The sequence below is a fragment of the Aquarana catesbeiana genome, linkage group LG03, assembly GCF_042186555.1.
Source record: "Aquarana catesbeiana isolate 2022-GZ linkage group LG03, ASM4218655v1, whole genome shotgun sequence".
Lineage (NCBI taxonomy): Eukaryota > Metazoa > Chordata > Amphibia > Anura > Ranidae > Aquarana > Aquarana catesbeiana.
The window spans coordinates 85,759,512-85,776,464 of NC_133326.1; the positions used below are offsets into that span (position 1 = coordinate 85,759,512).

General features: G+C 45.6%; 1 protein-coding gene across 1 annotated transcript in view; it reads right to left on the bottom strand.

Moving 5' to 3' along the window:
* Positions 1–16,721, bottom strand: part of RFX7 (regulatory factor X7) — a 215,067-nt gene extending 198,346 nt beyond the window's left edge. The window contains exon 1 of the mRNA XM_073618774.1: positions 15,792–16,721. Coding sequence (XP_073474875.1) covers positions 15,792–15,943 — 152 coding nt within the window. The 5' untranslated portion in view covers positions 15,944–16,721. The remainder of the gene's footprint in view (positions 1–15,791) is intronic.
* Between the last annotated feature and the right edge of the window lie 232 nt (positions 16,722–16,953).

The window sequence follows — 16,953 nt, forward strand, 5'->3', positions numbered from 1 at the left end:
CTTAAGGAGCTAACAATCTAAGATATCTAACTCACATTCATACATACACATACTAGGGCCAATTTAGACAGGAGCCAATTCAGCTACCAGCATGTCTTTGGAGTGTGGGAGGAAACCAGAGTACCCAGAGGAAACCCACACAAGCACAGGGGGGACATGCAAACTCCGTGCAGGTAGTGCCGTGGTTATGCCGTGATAGCATGCATCTCTGTAACGCATGTATTGTGCTGCAGTGCTATTCCTAGAGAATTACTTAGAACACCCATACATTATATTTATTTTTAAAGCAGAGGCCCTAGAAAATAAAATGGTGGGTGTAGTAATTTTTAATGTCACAAATTTTGTGCAGTGGTTTTTCAAACACAGTTTTTTGGGGAAAAAAATACACTTTCTAATTTTAATGCACAAAAACACAATATAATAACCAAGTGTTTGATAAAATATACAATCCGATGTTAGTACAGCAATCTCTCCTGCTGTTCTATTGTGTTCTGACAGGGGGACGGCCCTCCCGCCAGAACACTCCAGTCAGCACTCTAAGCCATTGGCTGAGATCGGTAACCGTCATGACCCTTCATAAGAAGCCGGCAGAATGTCAGCCGGTTTCTATTAAACTGGCCGATGCCACCCAAGATTCAGCCAGTGTGTACAGTGCTTTAGACTCCAAAAATAATTTATACACATCCACTAATCAATGGCCATGTAATCTATTTTTTTATTAAACTGTTTCATCCTGTTTTTCTCTGCCTCCTGTAAACATTCTTTCTCAGCTCCTAAACCTCTCCTTTTCCTCATAACTTTTATTTGTTTGGAATCAGCATTGCACGTCATTACATTAAAATTGCATTCATGTACACTGTTCTATGCATACACCTCATAGTCACTAGTCCATCTTGGGAGAGAGCAAGAGAGGGTGGCTATGTTCCTATATACAGTAGGACCATGGAGAAATAAAGAACAAATGTAGCCACGCCCTAACAGGTAGTAGGATCACAGCAGCTAAAATAAAAAAAATAATAATTTTGGAGAAGACAGAGTAATAGAAGGTACCTATTGAGTTTACAATAGATACCAGAATAGAATTTTAATTTTTAAAAGTAGAGTTTAGTGTCACTTTAAATGCAAGCGACTGCAATGCTTGAACAGAAAAGTAGTAGGAGAAACAGGCATCCAGATAGGTGAGTATATGCCCTGAAGGGGTTTCTTCATCATAAATACTATCAACAAAAAAAGTGTTTTAAAAAATATTGTTTCAATGTACAGCGTTCCATCTTACGTACATGGGAGCAGTCATATTTGCTCATCACATATGCAGACTGTGTTCCCAGCTTTGCAGTGGTATACAAAAGTTCTGCTCTGCTGCTCCTCCTCACAAAGCAAGTCTACAAGAAGACAGACACATTGAATGCCACACAACCCTTGTGTGCTGATGTTTTATCACAACAGATGTTAAAGCCAAAATCTAGGAAAATTTAAAAAAAAATCCACCCTTAAAGTAGGGCTATAGGAAAGGTAAGCAGAATGACTTCAGTGAGTGCCTGCTCACTACCTTGCCTAACTTACAAGTTGGTGTAATCAGATGACAATATAGAAAGTCCAGCATGATTGTATGAAGACGGGAAAGTTATATCAGTAAATTTTCAGCTTTGCCAGACTTTATTGATGACCCAACAGCTACTTAGGCTCCAATCACACTTGTACTCCAAAGTTGCGCTGACTTTGGAGTAGAGCTGGGCGATTTTCTCAAAAAAAACCTCAATACTCAATTTGAATCGAGTTTTTTTTTTTTGATGGACACCGCGCCGGTCCTGAGATGCTGCGGGCAGGAGTTTTTAGATGAGGCCGCGGCTTCGGCCTAGTTCGTGGCGTCCGGCCTCGCGGACTAGGCCGAAGCCACGAGGCCGGACGCCACAAACTAGGCCGAAGCCGCGGCCTCACCTAAAAACTCCTGCCCACAGCTCCTCAGGACCAGCGTAGTGTCAGCGCCGGTCCTGGTGAAAAAAAAAAAAAAATCGATTTGCTGAAAATTTGAATCGATTTGACCTCTCAACTCGATTCAAGATTCAAATCGATTTTTTCCCCAGCCCTACTTTGGAGTGCAACGTGGATACGACTTTGGCTTTGACCAGTGATAATGGACACCTGTTGCACTGTATAACATTTAAGTATGACTTTCATGCAACTTCTGAGGGTTAACATTGAAGTCTATGGCCTTCAAGTTGCATGAAAGTCAGACCAAAGTACTGCATGAACTACTTTGAAGTTGCTGCAACTTTAAATCGCGCATATTATTATTATACACAATTTATATAGCACCAACAGTTTACGCAGCGCTTTACAATGTAGAGGGGGACAGCACAATTACAGTACAGTTCAATACAGAAGGGACAGGAGGGCCCTGCTCGTAGAGCTTACATTCTAAAAGGAGGGGGGTGGTAGTACAAAAGGTAATGATTTGATGGGGATGGCTCGGGGACAGTTGTTAGGTGGGTGTGGGATAGGCTTCCCTGAATGAGTGAGTTTTCAGGGATCTCCTAAAGGTGGACAGGTTAGGGGCTGATCGGACATACCGGGGCAGGGAGTTCCAAAGGATGGGAGAGGCTCTGGAGAAGTCCCGAAGGCGAGCATGGGAGGAGGTAACAAGGCAGCTAGAGAGCAGGAGGTCCTGGGAGGATATGAGGGGACGATTTGGGCGATATCTGCAGATGCGGTTGGTTAGGTAGCTGGGGACGATGTTGTGAATGGCCTTGTATGTTGTGGTTAGCATTTTGAATTTTATACGGTGGTGTAGGGGAAGCCAGCGAAGGGATTAGCAAAGAGCAGCAGTCACTGATCGGTTAGTGGAGGTGTATTAGTCTAGCTGCAGCATTCATAATAGACTGAAGGGGGATAGCCTGGGTAAGGGCAGGCCATTAAAGGATAACTAAAGATTTTTTTTTTTTTTTAAATAACAAACATGTTATACTTACCTCCACTGTGCGGCTCGTTTTGCACAGAGTGGCCCCGAACCTGGTCTTCTGGGGTCCCTCGGCTCACTGTATCACTTGGCCCCGCCCCCTGGCGTGCCGTGTCATTGGATGTGATTGACAGCAGCGTGAGCCAATGGTTGCGTTGCTTTCAATCCAATTTCAATGGTTATCATATGAAAGCACGGCAAACGACTTGTTATGCAACTTTGATGTCCAAATTTAGTAGAATTTAGTGCCAGAGCTCCAATTTTTTAATTCTAATCTGGTAATCTGAAAAGGCTTTTGCCTATGGACAAAAGTGTTTACAATTTTAGTTATCGTAATTTCTCAACAATTCACAGGCATACAAAATTTTACCATGTGTGGTATCTTTTTACTTGGTGCACCCTCATCTTTTATAATTTACCAAAACTGGGTATTATATTGTGTTTCTGTGCACTAAAATGCATGTAAGTGAATTTTTTCCAGAAAATTTGTGTTTGATAAGCGGGTGCGCAAATATCATGTGGCATAAGTGAAACGGAGATAAAACAAATCCTCCTATATATGTTGTACCTGTTTACCTGCAGTCCTTTATTCTCTACATCAGTTCAAAGTCCAAAAGCTTGCCTGCTGCCTTGCTGTCAGAAAAAAAAGGAGGCGGAGAACTGAAGTCACATTCTGCAGAGCTCAGTAAGTAGAGCTTATTGGATGGAAGGGACACACCCCCCCTCCACACAGCACACAGAAACAGAGTTGAGGCTGTCAATTAGCTGGAGGTCCCTCCCCTATCACCATTTTTCTCTTGGTGTCAGGAAAACTTGTCAGAAGTGACTCATGCTGATAGCAGAGGAACGAAGCAGCAGACAGAAATTTCACTCAGGCCTGGTTCACACCGATGCAGGTTGCGAAGGATGCGTTTTCTGGGTGCGTTTTTAATGTTTTTTTATGTGGTTTTTGTTTTTGGGAGGTGTCTGTTGTCTTGTGGGAGAAACCAGCAAAAACGCACTGAAAACACAAGCAATGCATTTCTAATGCATTTCCGCTGAAGGCCATGGAACCAAAAACGCAACCTGCTGTGAGAAAAAAAAAGTCCCTGACCTTCCCAAAAAAATGCACCAGTGGAAAATGCACAGATGTGAACAAGACCCATAGGAAACAATGTTAAATGGACTGTAGTGCATTTCTACAAAACTGAAAACTCATAGTTGTGAACCAGGCCTCAGGGGGAGATTTACTACTACTACTACTAGTCTACTACTATGCATAGTAACCAATCAGCTTCTAGGTTTATTGTCAAAGCTTAAATGAACAAGCTGAAGTTAGAAGTTGATCGTTTACTATGTTCTGCATGCACCAGTTTTAGTAAACCCCCCTTAGTGCTCTTAAGTGAGACAAGTCCACGCTATAGAGGGATGTGATTTGTTCACAACCACACCAAAATGAATCTTCTTTGCCAGCAAGCCAGCCAAACCCTGCCCATCATTATAAACAAACCATCACGAACAGGAAGCATGGTGGTGACAGCATAATGCTGCAGACCTTAGACAGCTAGTGAGAGAAAACATAAAGCAAAATTGAACTTAAAAAAAAGTTCACAACACAAACAGATAGGATTTTTATAAAAGAAAAGACCATATTGGCCTCTTGTCATAAATGCTGATCCCTGCCTATCAATGTTAACATACACAGAGCCATGCATGCACACCTCAGCGTATATTTATGGCACCTCTCTATGCCATGACGATGTGACTCCTGTGCTTGGCCTTACAATTCAAGGAGCAGAAGAGTTCAAATCCTGAAAGAAAACCGGGAGAAGATGGAAGAACCTGTGACCAACAGGAGTGCCGACAACACAGCACTGGAGGGGATCAATTGGCAGGTAAGTCGGCCATATTGTGCTAATACGCTGCGCATGGCTAAAATGTTCTTCAGTTTCCCTTTAATGCAGAAGAAAGAAGCCTGAGCCTAGGGAGATGTGTCTTTCAATAAAACAATGACACCAAGCATAAAACCAAATTTACACATGAATGGCTTGAAAACAATAATGTTTAAAGAGACCCTGTCACCAACCTAATAATGGTAAAAGCCTAGAAAAATCATTTTCAATGCTAAAGCTGACCAATGTGCTGCTTGAATTTCAGCCGATCCCTACTGGCTCAACAAAAATTTTGTGTTGAAGAAGCCGCTGGAAAATTGCTGACTGAACAGGGAATTTTGACAACTGGCACTGGCAAAAAAAAAAAAAGAAAGAAAGAAAGCAGGTTGAGTTCTACTTTAGGGCAAAGCAATCTCTCCTCATGTGGGCTTTCTTCTATATCTGGAAAAGCTGCTTGTTTACATGCCAGGATTAGCACAGCTCTGGCTGTACTTGCAGGCCATGTGTTGCAGGTAACTATCAGACCTCAGAGCTGTGATGTGTCTTTACCCCAATCCCCCAGAACTTTATAAAACACAAGGCCCCAGGCTTCGTTCTGTGAATGGCCAGGAAGTTAGGAGGTGGGGACAGGACCTCAGTACTAGCCATCTATGAGATCTGCAGCAAATACATCCAAGCAGCCCAGAAGTACAGAGGGAGTTGTACTTATCTTGATACAAACAAGATTTGCCAGACATAGAAAAAAAGTCTATGTGACTGGAGATTGCCTACACAGCAAAGGAATAATCTACTGCTTTAGAGTAGTTGTAAACCCACTTAAAAAAAAAAAAAAAAAGAAAAAACTAACACCTGCAAGACAAAGGAATAATGAGCTAGTATGCATAGCATACTAGCTCATTATGTAATACTCACCTGAGATCGAAGCCCTCGCTGCGGTGCCCATACACAGCTTCGGCGGCCGACATCACTCCCAGGGGTTACTTCCGGGTATCGCGACTCCGGTGCTGTGGCGCTTTGGCCGGAGCCGCGATGACGTCACTCCTGCGCATGTGCGCAGTAACGGCACACTCACTGAATCAATGGCATATTTGTGCCATTGCTTCAGTTTGTGTCAGTGCGCATGTGCCAATGATGTTGGCACATGCAAATACAGGGGATATCTCCTAAACCGTGCAGGTTTAGAAGACATCCTGGGTAGCTACAGGTAAGCCTTATTAACCACTTCAATACCAGGCACTTAGACACCTTCCCGCCCAGCCCAATTTTCACCTTTCAGCGCTGTTGCAATTTGAATGACAATTGCGCGGCCATGCTACACTGTACCCAAACAATTTTTTTATCATTTTGTTCCCACAAATAGAGCTTTCTTTTGGTGGTATTTGATCACCTCTGCGGTTTTTATTTTTTGCGCAACAAATAAAAAAAGACCGAAAATTTCGAAAAAATTTCTTTGTTTCTGTTAAATTTTTTTGTAAATAAGTACGCTTTCTCCTTCAATAATGGGCACTGATACGGCTGCACTGATGGGCACTGATACGGCGGCACTGATGGGCACCGATGAGGTGGCACCAATGAGGTGGCACTAACGGGCACTGATGATGGGCACTGATAGGCGGCACTGATGGGCACTCATAGGCGGCACTGATGGGCACTCGTAGGTGGCATTGATTGGCATATATGGGTGGCACTGATGGGTACTTATGTGTGGCACTGATGGGCACTGATAGGTGGGCAATGACAGGTGGCACAGATGGGCAATGACAGGTGGCACAGATGGGCAATGACAGGTGGCACTGATATAGCATTGCTGGGCAGATCTGGTCATTGCTGGGCAGATCCTTGGCATAATAGTGCCAATCAGTGCCCATTTGTGGGCACTGATTGGCACAGATTGGGCACATGTGGATGGCCATGGGGTACATACCTGGCCATCCACGTTGCCCCTTCCCTGGTGGTCCTAGTGGCATCCCTGGTAGTCCAGTGGGGTGATCTGCGGGGGGGCTGCGCTGATAAACAATCAGCGCAGACCCCCCTGCCAGGAGAGCCGCCGATCAGCTCTCCTCTACTTGCGTCTGTCAGACACGAGTGAGGAAGAGCCGATCAACGGCTCTTCCTATTGACAGCGTGATCAGCCGTGATTGGACACGGCTGATCACGTGGTAAAGAGCCTCCGCCGGAGGCTTTTTACCAAGATCAGTGTAGCGGTGTGTCAGACTGACACACCGCTCCACCGATCGCCGCGATGCGCGCCCCCGGGGGCGCGCTGCGGCATGTTATCCTGCTGGACGTCATATGACGTCCAGTCAGGATAACACAACCACTTCCCGGACGTCAATCCGCTATAGGGCGGGCGGGAAGTGGTTAAAGGCTTACCTGTAGCACAAAGTGTTCTGTAAGGGCCCTTTCACACTGGGGCGGGGGCGACGCTTTACCGTCGGTATTCGGCCGCTAGCGGGGAGGGTTTTACCCCCCCCGCTAGCAGCCGAGAAAGGGTTAAAAACCACTGCAAATCGCCTCTGCAGATAGCCGCGCTATCCCATTGATTTCAATGGGCAGGAGTGGTATACACTCCGCTCCTTCACCGCTCCGAAGATGCTGCTAGCAGGACTTTTTTTCCCATCCTGCTAGCGCACCGCTCCAGTGTGAAAGCCCTGAGGGCTTTCACACTGAAGAGACAGCAGCAGCACTTTCGGGTCGGTTTGCAGGCGCTATTATTAGCGCAATAGCGCCTGCAAACCGCTCCAGTGTGAAAGGGCCCTAAGGGTTACAACCACTTTAACCAGTATAAAGCCATCCATACATGGATCTAAATTCCTCCAGTTAGCATGAGATTTGATCTATGTGTAATCAAGTCGATCCATCCATCGATCGACTAGGGCACAACCAGCATGTTGGATTTTTTACATACGATTTTTGCCGGCAGCTATAGCCTCTAGCAGCAATCATGTCGTGTTCTGCCGGTCGTTAAGGTTCCCCACGCTCCTCTACCAGCAGAACACATCAATGCTGACGGTGTTGTAGGCGGAATCAAGTGATTTTCCTTTTTTCCACCTGTGGTGGAAGGAAAGACAATCAAACCATCTATGGGCTGTCTAAGGTTATTGAGGCCACAGTTGGGCTTTAAGAATTTTAAGAGGGTCCTTTAGATCAGAGAATAATTCTAATGGGGCGTACACATGGTCCGACTTTTCGACTGGACCGGTCTGATGGACGCCAACGGACCGAGTACGGCGGACAATCCGATCGTGTGTGGGCTTCATCGGACCTTCAGTGGACTTTTCCAGTCGCAAATCTGACGGATTTTAAATTTGGAACATGCTTCAAATCTTTACGCCGTAACTCCGCCGGACCCAGAAATCCGCTCGTCTGTATGCTAGTCCGAAGGACAAAAACCGGCGCTAGGGCAGCTACTGGTTATCAACTTCCTTATTTTAGTCCGGTGTACGTCATCACATACGAATCCGTCGGACTTGTGATCGTGTGTAGGCAAGTCCATTCGTTAGAAAGTCCGTCGAAAGTCCACTGGAAATGTTAGTTGGACCAGTCTGGTCGAAAAGTCCGCCCGTGTGTTCGCGGCATAAGAGAATGTGTATAAAACCAAATAGGTGAGAGTCGCTCTTACAAAAGCCAAAGTGTGACTAGTTGTCATTAAAGCGGAGTTCAACCCAAAAGTGGAACTTCCGTTTATTTGCTTCCACGCCACATTTGGTACCTTTCAAGGCGGGGGGGGGGGTTACTCTTTCCCTACTTCCGGAGACAGCGCCATCCCTCAGAATTTTGGCTCCCTCCTCCTTCCTCCACCGCTGCCGGGCCAATTAGAAAGCGCAGCACGCTTCTCGCATGCGCAGTAGGGAACCGGCTGTGAAGCGAAAAGGCTTCACTGCCGATTTGCCTTACAAGAGATGGCAGGGGCAACACCCGTCAGCCGATACAAAAATCGGCTGGGGTGCCAACATCGTGGGAACCCTGGACAGGCAAGTGTCCTTATATTAAAAGTCAGCAGCTACAGTATTTGTACTTGTCAGTGAAATAAAAGCATTCCCATTACTATGACAAATAGGACTGCACTGAAAAAAAAATAGAGAAACCACAAACCTGCACTGAAAAATCCAGTGCAATGGCTGGATTCCAAAAAAAGAAAAAAAACAAACAAAATAGAATGGCAGTGTCAGGATAGCCATGAATATTGTGACACTATACAGTGTGACTCAAGCCCTTCACCAGGTACACTTCAGGTCAAACCAGATAAAGTAACCTAGCAATCAGGAATCCCTGTTGCTCGACTGTGTACACCAGACCTCATGTTTGCCATACACAGGACAATATAATAGTATCCAACCACTTAGCACTAGTAAAAGGATTGAAAACTTGCAAACAATGTATATATCTATAATACAGCGATGTTGGGAGATCGCCTTCATCCTTAAGATCTTTTTTCACACTGGAGCATTTTGGTTTACACTGGAGCGTTTTGACATGCGATTTGACATGTCAAAATCGCATGTCAAAGCAGCGGGAATTGCCATCGATGGCACCGTCCTAATCGGTGCAAAGCCACATCTGCGGCACTGCACCAATTTCAAAAAGTAGTTTCTGTACTACTTTTAGCAAGTTTGGGCTGCGATTTACATTGACATCTATGCAGAAACCTGCACAGAAGTCTCTGAAATCGTGGCCGAAATCGGGACTGAAATTGGCTTCATTTCTGCAGCTGTGTGAACCTGGGCTTAGTGCTTGAAAACTGCCGTGTGTGTGGCCAGAGTCAGACTTCAAGGCCTTGTTCACACCATGAGGCGTGTTCAAGCATTTTTTGCACGTTTTGAGCAGACCATTCATTTCAATCCCACAGAGCACCATCAATTCCATTATAACAAAATAGAAAGGATAAGATACCGCTACAATCCTGACAGACACTGAAGGAGCTGCAAAGATTCACAGAAGAGATAGGATATCTGTTCATAGGACCGCCATACGCTCCACAGGGCTGGGCTTTATGGAAGAGAAAAAAAAGGAATAAGAATTTGGAGTTTGCCAAACAGCATGTAGAAGAATCTCCAAACACATGGAAGAAGGTTCTCTGGTCTACGCAGCTCTTGCGCAGTACGGAGCCGCCGAACAGTGGAATCCAATGTTCGGCAACTATCGGCGGCTCCGTACTGCGCAAGCGCTGCGCAGGACACCATCAACTAATCAGGTTGCCATCACAACGGGCGTCGTCGTCAGAAGTGCCCGCCCCGTTGTGATGGCAACGAAGCCCTCAGCGTTTCCCATTGACTCCTGGGAAATGATGACACACATCCCCCAGGAGCAGTAGCGAGCGGAGGCGCCGAGGGAAGTGGCGTAAGGAGCCGCGGTGAGGAAGGAGGAAGATTTCAAGGGATCACATAGCAACAGGCAGTAAGAGGTGAGTAAAAATTAAAAATGTCCAAATTTTTATTTATTTTTTTTATATTATTTCATTTTTGGGTAGAACTCCACTTTAAACGCTTGCCAACCGGCTCACGCCGATATATGTCAGCATAAGGGCACGTACAGGCATACTAACGTACCTGTACATTGCCCTTTAAGACGCGTCTGTGGGCGCGCCGCGAGCTCCGTGAGTGTGATCGTGGGTCCCGCGGGTTACATTCATGCATAGAATGCATGAAGGTACAAAAACTTGAGCCTTTAGAACCACTTTAAGATAACACTGAACATTTTTTAGGAATTAAAATCTTAGAAACATATACATTGGCTGCGTTACAAATCCTAATGTCAACCAAGAAAAAAAAAAAATTATATAGATATACACTATATTAGCAAAAGTATTGGAACACCTGCCTTTCTACACACATGAACTTTAATGGCTTCCCAGTCTTAGTCCGTAGGGTTCAATATTGAGTTGGCCCACCCTTTGCAGCTATAACAGCTTCAATTCTTCTGGGAAGGCTGTCCACAAGGTTTAGGAGTGTGTCTATGGGAAGGTTTGACCATTTTTCCAGAAGCGCATTTGTGAGGTCAGGCACTGATGTTGGATGAGAAGGTCTGGCTCTCCGCTTCATTTCATCCCAAAGATGTTCTATCAGGTTGAGGTCAGGACTCTGAAGGCCAGTCAAGTTCCTCCACCCCAAACTCGCTCATTCATGTCTTTATGGACCTTGATTTGTGCACTGGTGCGTAGTCATTTTGGAACAGGAAGGAGCCATCCCCAAACTGTTCCCACAAAGTTTGGGTGCATAAATTGTCCAAAATATCTTGGTATGCCGACAACTTAAGAGTTCCATTCACTGGAACTAAGGGGCCAAGCCCAACCCCTGAAAAACGACTCCACACCATAATCCCCCCTCCACCAAATGATTCGGACTAGTGCACAAAGCAAGGTCCATAAAGATATGGATGAGCGAGTTTGGGGTGAAGGTACCTGACTGGCCTGCACAGAGTCCTGACCTCAACCTGACAGAACACCTTTGGGATGAATTAGAGTGGAGACAGTGAGCCAGACCTTCTCGTCCACATCAGCGCCTGACCTCACAAATGTGCTTCTGGAAGAACGGTCAAACATTCCCATAGAAACACTCCTAAACCTTGTGGACAGCCTTCCCAGAAGAGATGAAGCTGTTACAGCTGCAAAGGGTGGGCCAACTCAATATTGAACCCTACGGACTAAGACGCCATTAAAGTGCGTGTAAAGGCAGGTGTCCCAATACTTTTGAGATATATATTTTAATTTTTTTTTTTACCGAAAGTATTGGGACACCTGCCTTTACACGCACTTTTAATGCAAAAAAAAAAAAATATTAAAAAATATTTTTTTTTTTTTAATTTATTTTGTATTGCCTGTAAATAAGCGTCAGCAGACGGTCTCTGTGACAAGCATGTGTTCCACACATTCATTACAATAAGTGCATGGGACTAGTGGTACACAGAGCTGTTAGCACATGTGCTCCTCATTTAATGTACCTTATATGACCTTGACACTGCTATAATCATTCACAGTTTTCCTGAAAACCAGCTACCAAAACAGAGTGAACAGATGTCTACTGCACGTCACACAATAAACATTATACTATATGCAAATGTTTATGTTAACGCGGTGAGGATGATGGATTACCCTATAACAAGACCAGGAATAAAATGACACTCAACTAAAGCAGATTACATTTATTAATTATTCAATGGGTGTGGACGGGTGATCTGGTGTTAAGAGCCTTGCACTTGATTCTACAAGGTCATGGGATCAAGTCCTCCCATCACTACTAATCTCCTAACGTCACCCGTAACCATTTCAGTCCGCACAAGAAGACAGCCTGATGGGCAGCTCAGCTAAAAAAAAAAAAAAAAAACATTCAATAGGTCTGCAATGCTAACAACACACATCGCAGGAGAAACGTTCTACATATAGAAAAATAACTGCATCATAAAAACAATCCCATACAGCAAGCATCTGCAGCCTATGCACGAGATCTGCACTACGCATATGCATAATTTTATTTCTACTGCAATAAAAAAAAAATAGATGACTTCAATAAGATAGAACCTGCTCATAAATATATATATAAAACATCATAATCAAATATTACAACGGCAATTCTTGTTTTCCAAGGCATGCAATGAGAGAAGCATTATGGCCGATTTGTAAAAATCAAATTGTTTATAAATAAGGAAACCTGTGCCATGTACGAGGAATACAAGAGGCTACAGGAGCCATTTTTTTTTTTAGATATTTTGACACAATACCAAAACAAACTGTCTCTGTCGGCAATATTATAGGGGGGGGGGGGGATAATAAGGGGGAAAAAATGCTACTTCATTTATCCCGAGGTTGAATTAAAAATGGAGGGGGGGTGGATGTGTACGAGACGTGTGGGTATAAAACCTCTAAAACAGGTGTGATTTTTATCCATCAGTATTAGACACTCCTCCCACAATGCATCAGTCTAGTGACCTGATGCAAGGGAAAAAAAAAAAAAATCAGCCAGCCATTCAGCACATGAGACCGCATCTGACCACCTTTGTTATTCTAGTAAAAACATCTCATGCCAACGGAGACAACCCAGCCAACGCATTCACCATCTGCAGGGGTTTTTTTTTCTTCTCCTAAATCGGAGAGTAAAAAGAAAGGGATCCACTGAAAAAATTAAAGAAAATGATTTAAAAAAAAATGTTTTTAAATTAAAAAAAATGATTCTAAAAAAGTTTAAAAAATAAAAATCTACAAAAATAATTATCAAAAAGATGGATTAAAAAGAAAAAAAATCTAATAAAAAATGTATTATCTACAAAAAAACATAATTAAAAAGAAATGATCTATTAAAAAAAAATGTAAAACAATTTAAATATTATCATTAAAAAAAATTAAAAAATAATGATTTAAAAAAAATAAATAAATAAAAAAGTGGGGTGACTTTTCCTCCATATTGTCCAATGGATGCAGACTGCCAGGAGATGATGAACGCTGGCAGCGGTCTTTCTTGCCTGCAACTGCAAAATAAATATCTCACCTGCCCCTCCTCCACACATAAAAACACATCCAGTGGCAGCCAACTTCTGTGTATGCCATGCATTTTGGGAGGGAATGAAGGGGGGGTGGAGGGCATCATACAATGCAGAATACAATGCAAATCAGTAGTGTGTGTGTGGGGGGGGGGGGGGAGAGATACAAATCAGTAGTGTGTGGGGGGGAGAGATACAGTCAGTATTGTGTGTGGGGGGGGGGGAGATACAATCAGTATTGTGTGGGGGGGGGGGGGGGAGATACAATCAGTATTGTGTGTGGGGTGGGGAGATACAATCAGTATTGTGTGTGGGGTGGGGGGGGGAGATACAATCAGTATTGTGTGTGGGGTGAGATACAATCAGTATTGTGTGTGGGGTGGGGGGGAGAGATACAATCAGTATTGTGTGTGGGGTGGGGGGGGAGAGATACAATCAGTATTGTGTGTGGGGTGGGGGGGAGAGATACAATCAGTATTGTGTGTGGGGTGGGGGGGAGAGATACAATCAGTATTGTGTGTGGGGTGGGGGGGGAGAGATACAATCAGTATTGTGTGTGGGGTGGGGGGGGGGAGATACAATCAGTATTGTGTGTGGGGTGGGGGGGGGAGATACAATCAGTATTGTGTGTGGGGTGGGGGGGGAGAGATACAATCAGTATTGTGTGTGGGGGGGAGATATACAATCAGTATTGTGGGGGGGGGGGAGATATACAATCAGTATTGTGGGGGGGGGGGAGATATACAATCAGTATTGTGGGGGGGGGGGGAGATATACAATCAGTATTGTGTAGGGGGAGATACAATCAGTAATGTGGGGGGGATACCATCAGTAATGTAGGGGGGGGGGAGATACCATCAGTAATGTGGGGGGGATACCATGAGTAATGTGGGGGGGGATACCATCAGTAATGTGTAGGGGGAGATACAATCAGTAATGTGGGGGGGGGATACCATCAGTAATGTGGGGGGGGGGGGGATACCATCAGTAATGTGGGGGGGGGGGGATACCATCAGTAATGTGTAGGGGGGAGATACAATCAGTAATGTGTAGGGGGGGGAGATACAATCAGTAATGTGTAGGGGGGGGAGATACAATCAGTAATGTGTAGGGGGGGGGAGATACAATCAGTAATGTGTAGGGGGGGGGAGATACAATCAGTAATGTGTAGGGGGGGGGAGATACAATCAGTAATGTGTAGGGGGGGGGAGATACAATCAGTAATGTGTAGGGGGGGGGGAGATACAATCAGTAATGTGTAGGGGGGGGAGATACAATCAGTAATGTGTAGGGGGGGAGATACAATCAGTAATGTGTAGGGGGGGGAGATACAATCAGTAATGTGTAGGGGGGGGAGATACAATCAGTAATGTGTAGGGGGGGGGAGATACAATCAGTAATGTGTAGGGGGGGGAGATACAATCAGTAATGTGTAGGGGGGGGAGATACAATCAGTAATGTGTAGGGGGGGGAGATACAATCAGTAATGTGTAGGGGGGGGAGATACAATCAGTAATGTGTAGGGGGGGGAGATACAATCAGTAATGTGTAGGGGGGGGAGATACAATCAGTAATGTGTAGGGGGGGGAGATACAATCAGTAATGTGTAGGGGGGGGAGATACAATCAGTAATGTGTAGGGGGGGGAGATACAATCAGTAATGTGTAGGGGGGGGAGATACAATCAGTAATGTGTAGGGGGGGGAGATACAATCAGTAATGTGTAGGGGGGGAGATACAATCAGTAATGTGTAGGGGGGGGAGATACAATCAGTAATGTGTAGGGGGGGAGATACAATCAGTAATGTGTAGGGGGGGGAAATACAATCAGTAATGTGTAGGGGAGGAGATACAATCAGTAATGTGGGGGGGGAGATACAATCAGTAATGGGAGGGGATACAATCAGTAATGTGGGGGGGGAGATACAATCAGTAATGGGGGGGGGAGATACAATCAATAATGGGGGGGGAGATACAATCAGTAATGGGGGGGGGATACAATCAGTAATGGGGGGGGGATACAATCAGTAATGTGTAGGGGGGGATACAATCAGTAATGTGTAGGGGGGGATACAATCAGTAATGTGTAGGGGGGGGGATACAATCAGTAATGTGTAGGGGGGGGGGATACAATCAGTAATGTGTGGGGGGGATACAATCAGTAATGTGTAGGGGGGGATACAATCAGTAATGTGTGGGGGGGGGATACAATCAGTAATGTGTAAGGGGGGGGGATAAAATCAGTAATGGGGGGGATACAATCAGTAATGTGTGGGGGGGGGGATACAATCAGTAATGTGTAGGGGGGATACAATCAGTAATGGGGGGGGGAATACAATCAGTAATGTGTAGGGGGGGGATACAATCAGTAATGGGGGGGGGGATACAATCAGTAATGGGGGGGGGGGAATACAATCAGTAATGGGGGGGGGTGACCTGGGTGATAAGATGGTAGATGAATGAATGACAGGTTGGCATGGTGCTTCTTCTTACCAGATGGAGTTCTTGATCTTCTGTTGCAGTGCACTGGCCTCCGTCCCTTGCAGTCCTGTGACCAGGGCGGGCAGGCTCCCCGGGGTTGCAGAGGGGGGCAGCTGATCAGGCCGCTGTTTTTTCGGGGTCTGTGGCTGCTGCTCCTCTGCCATGATGATTGCTGATGCTGGGCTCGGTGTGTGAGAGAGACACAGAGAGGGGGGAGGAGGGGTGGAAGCAGGAGGACGGAAGGCGCTGTGCACGCTAGGCCTTTACCCCGACCTCGAGTAGATGGCCTTCCCGTGCTGGGGGGACATGACGGGGGCAGCTCAGGAGAAGGATCGGGGAGGGGCAGCTACAGCCGTGGGGACGCGTGCAGAAGGGTGAGGGGCATGGTAAGGTTAGAGGGCGAGGAGGGGGGGATGTCTGCCAGTCATAGGATGCGGGGTGCTGGGAATGGGAGCCGAAGAAGGGGGCATGAAGGTGGAGGAGAAGAAGGCAGATGTGCCCCCCTCACAGCTGCACTCCGCCTAAATCCAACACCTGGTCCCACTGCAGCCGCCTGCAGCCCTCACGGCGCTCACTGGAGAGGAGCGGAGGCTGCACCCGGCACTGCGCAGGCGCACTGTTCCTGACAACAACTACTACACACATCAGGCTGCCTCCTCCACAACAACAATACACACTGAGCTCCCCTCACAGATCATACTGGGATGGGATGTGTTCACCAGTCACCGCTTATACTGGGATATCTTCACCAGTCACACTTCATACTGGGATATCTTCACCAGTCACAGCTCATACTGGGATGTCTTCACCAATCATACCTCATACTGGGATGTCTTCACCAATCATACCTCAAAATGGGATATCTTCACCAATCACACCTCATACTAAGATGTCTTCACCAGTCACACTTCATACTGGGATATCTTCACCAGTCACAGCTCACACTGGGATATCTTCACCAGTCACACTTCATACTGGAATATCTTCACCAGTCACAGCTCATACTGGGATATCTTCACCAGTCACACTTCATACTGGGATGTCTTCTTCACTAATCACACCTCATACTGGGATATCTTCACCAGTCACACCTCATACTGGGATATCTTCACTAATCACACCTCATACTGGGATGTCTTCACCAGTCACACCTCATACTGGGATGTCTTCACCA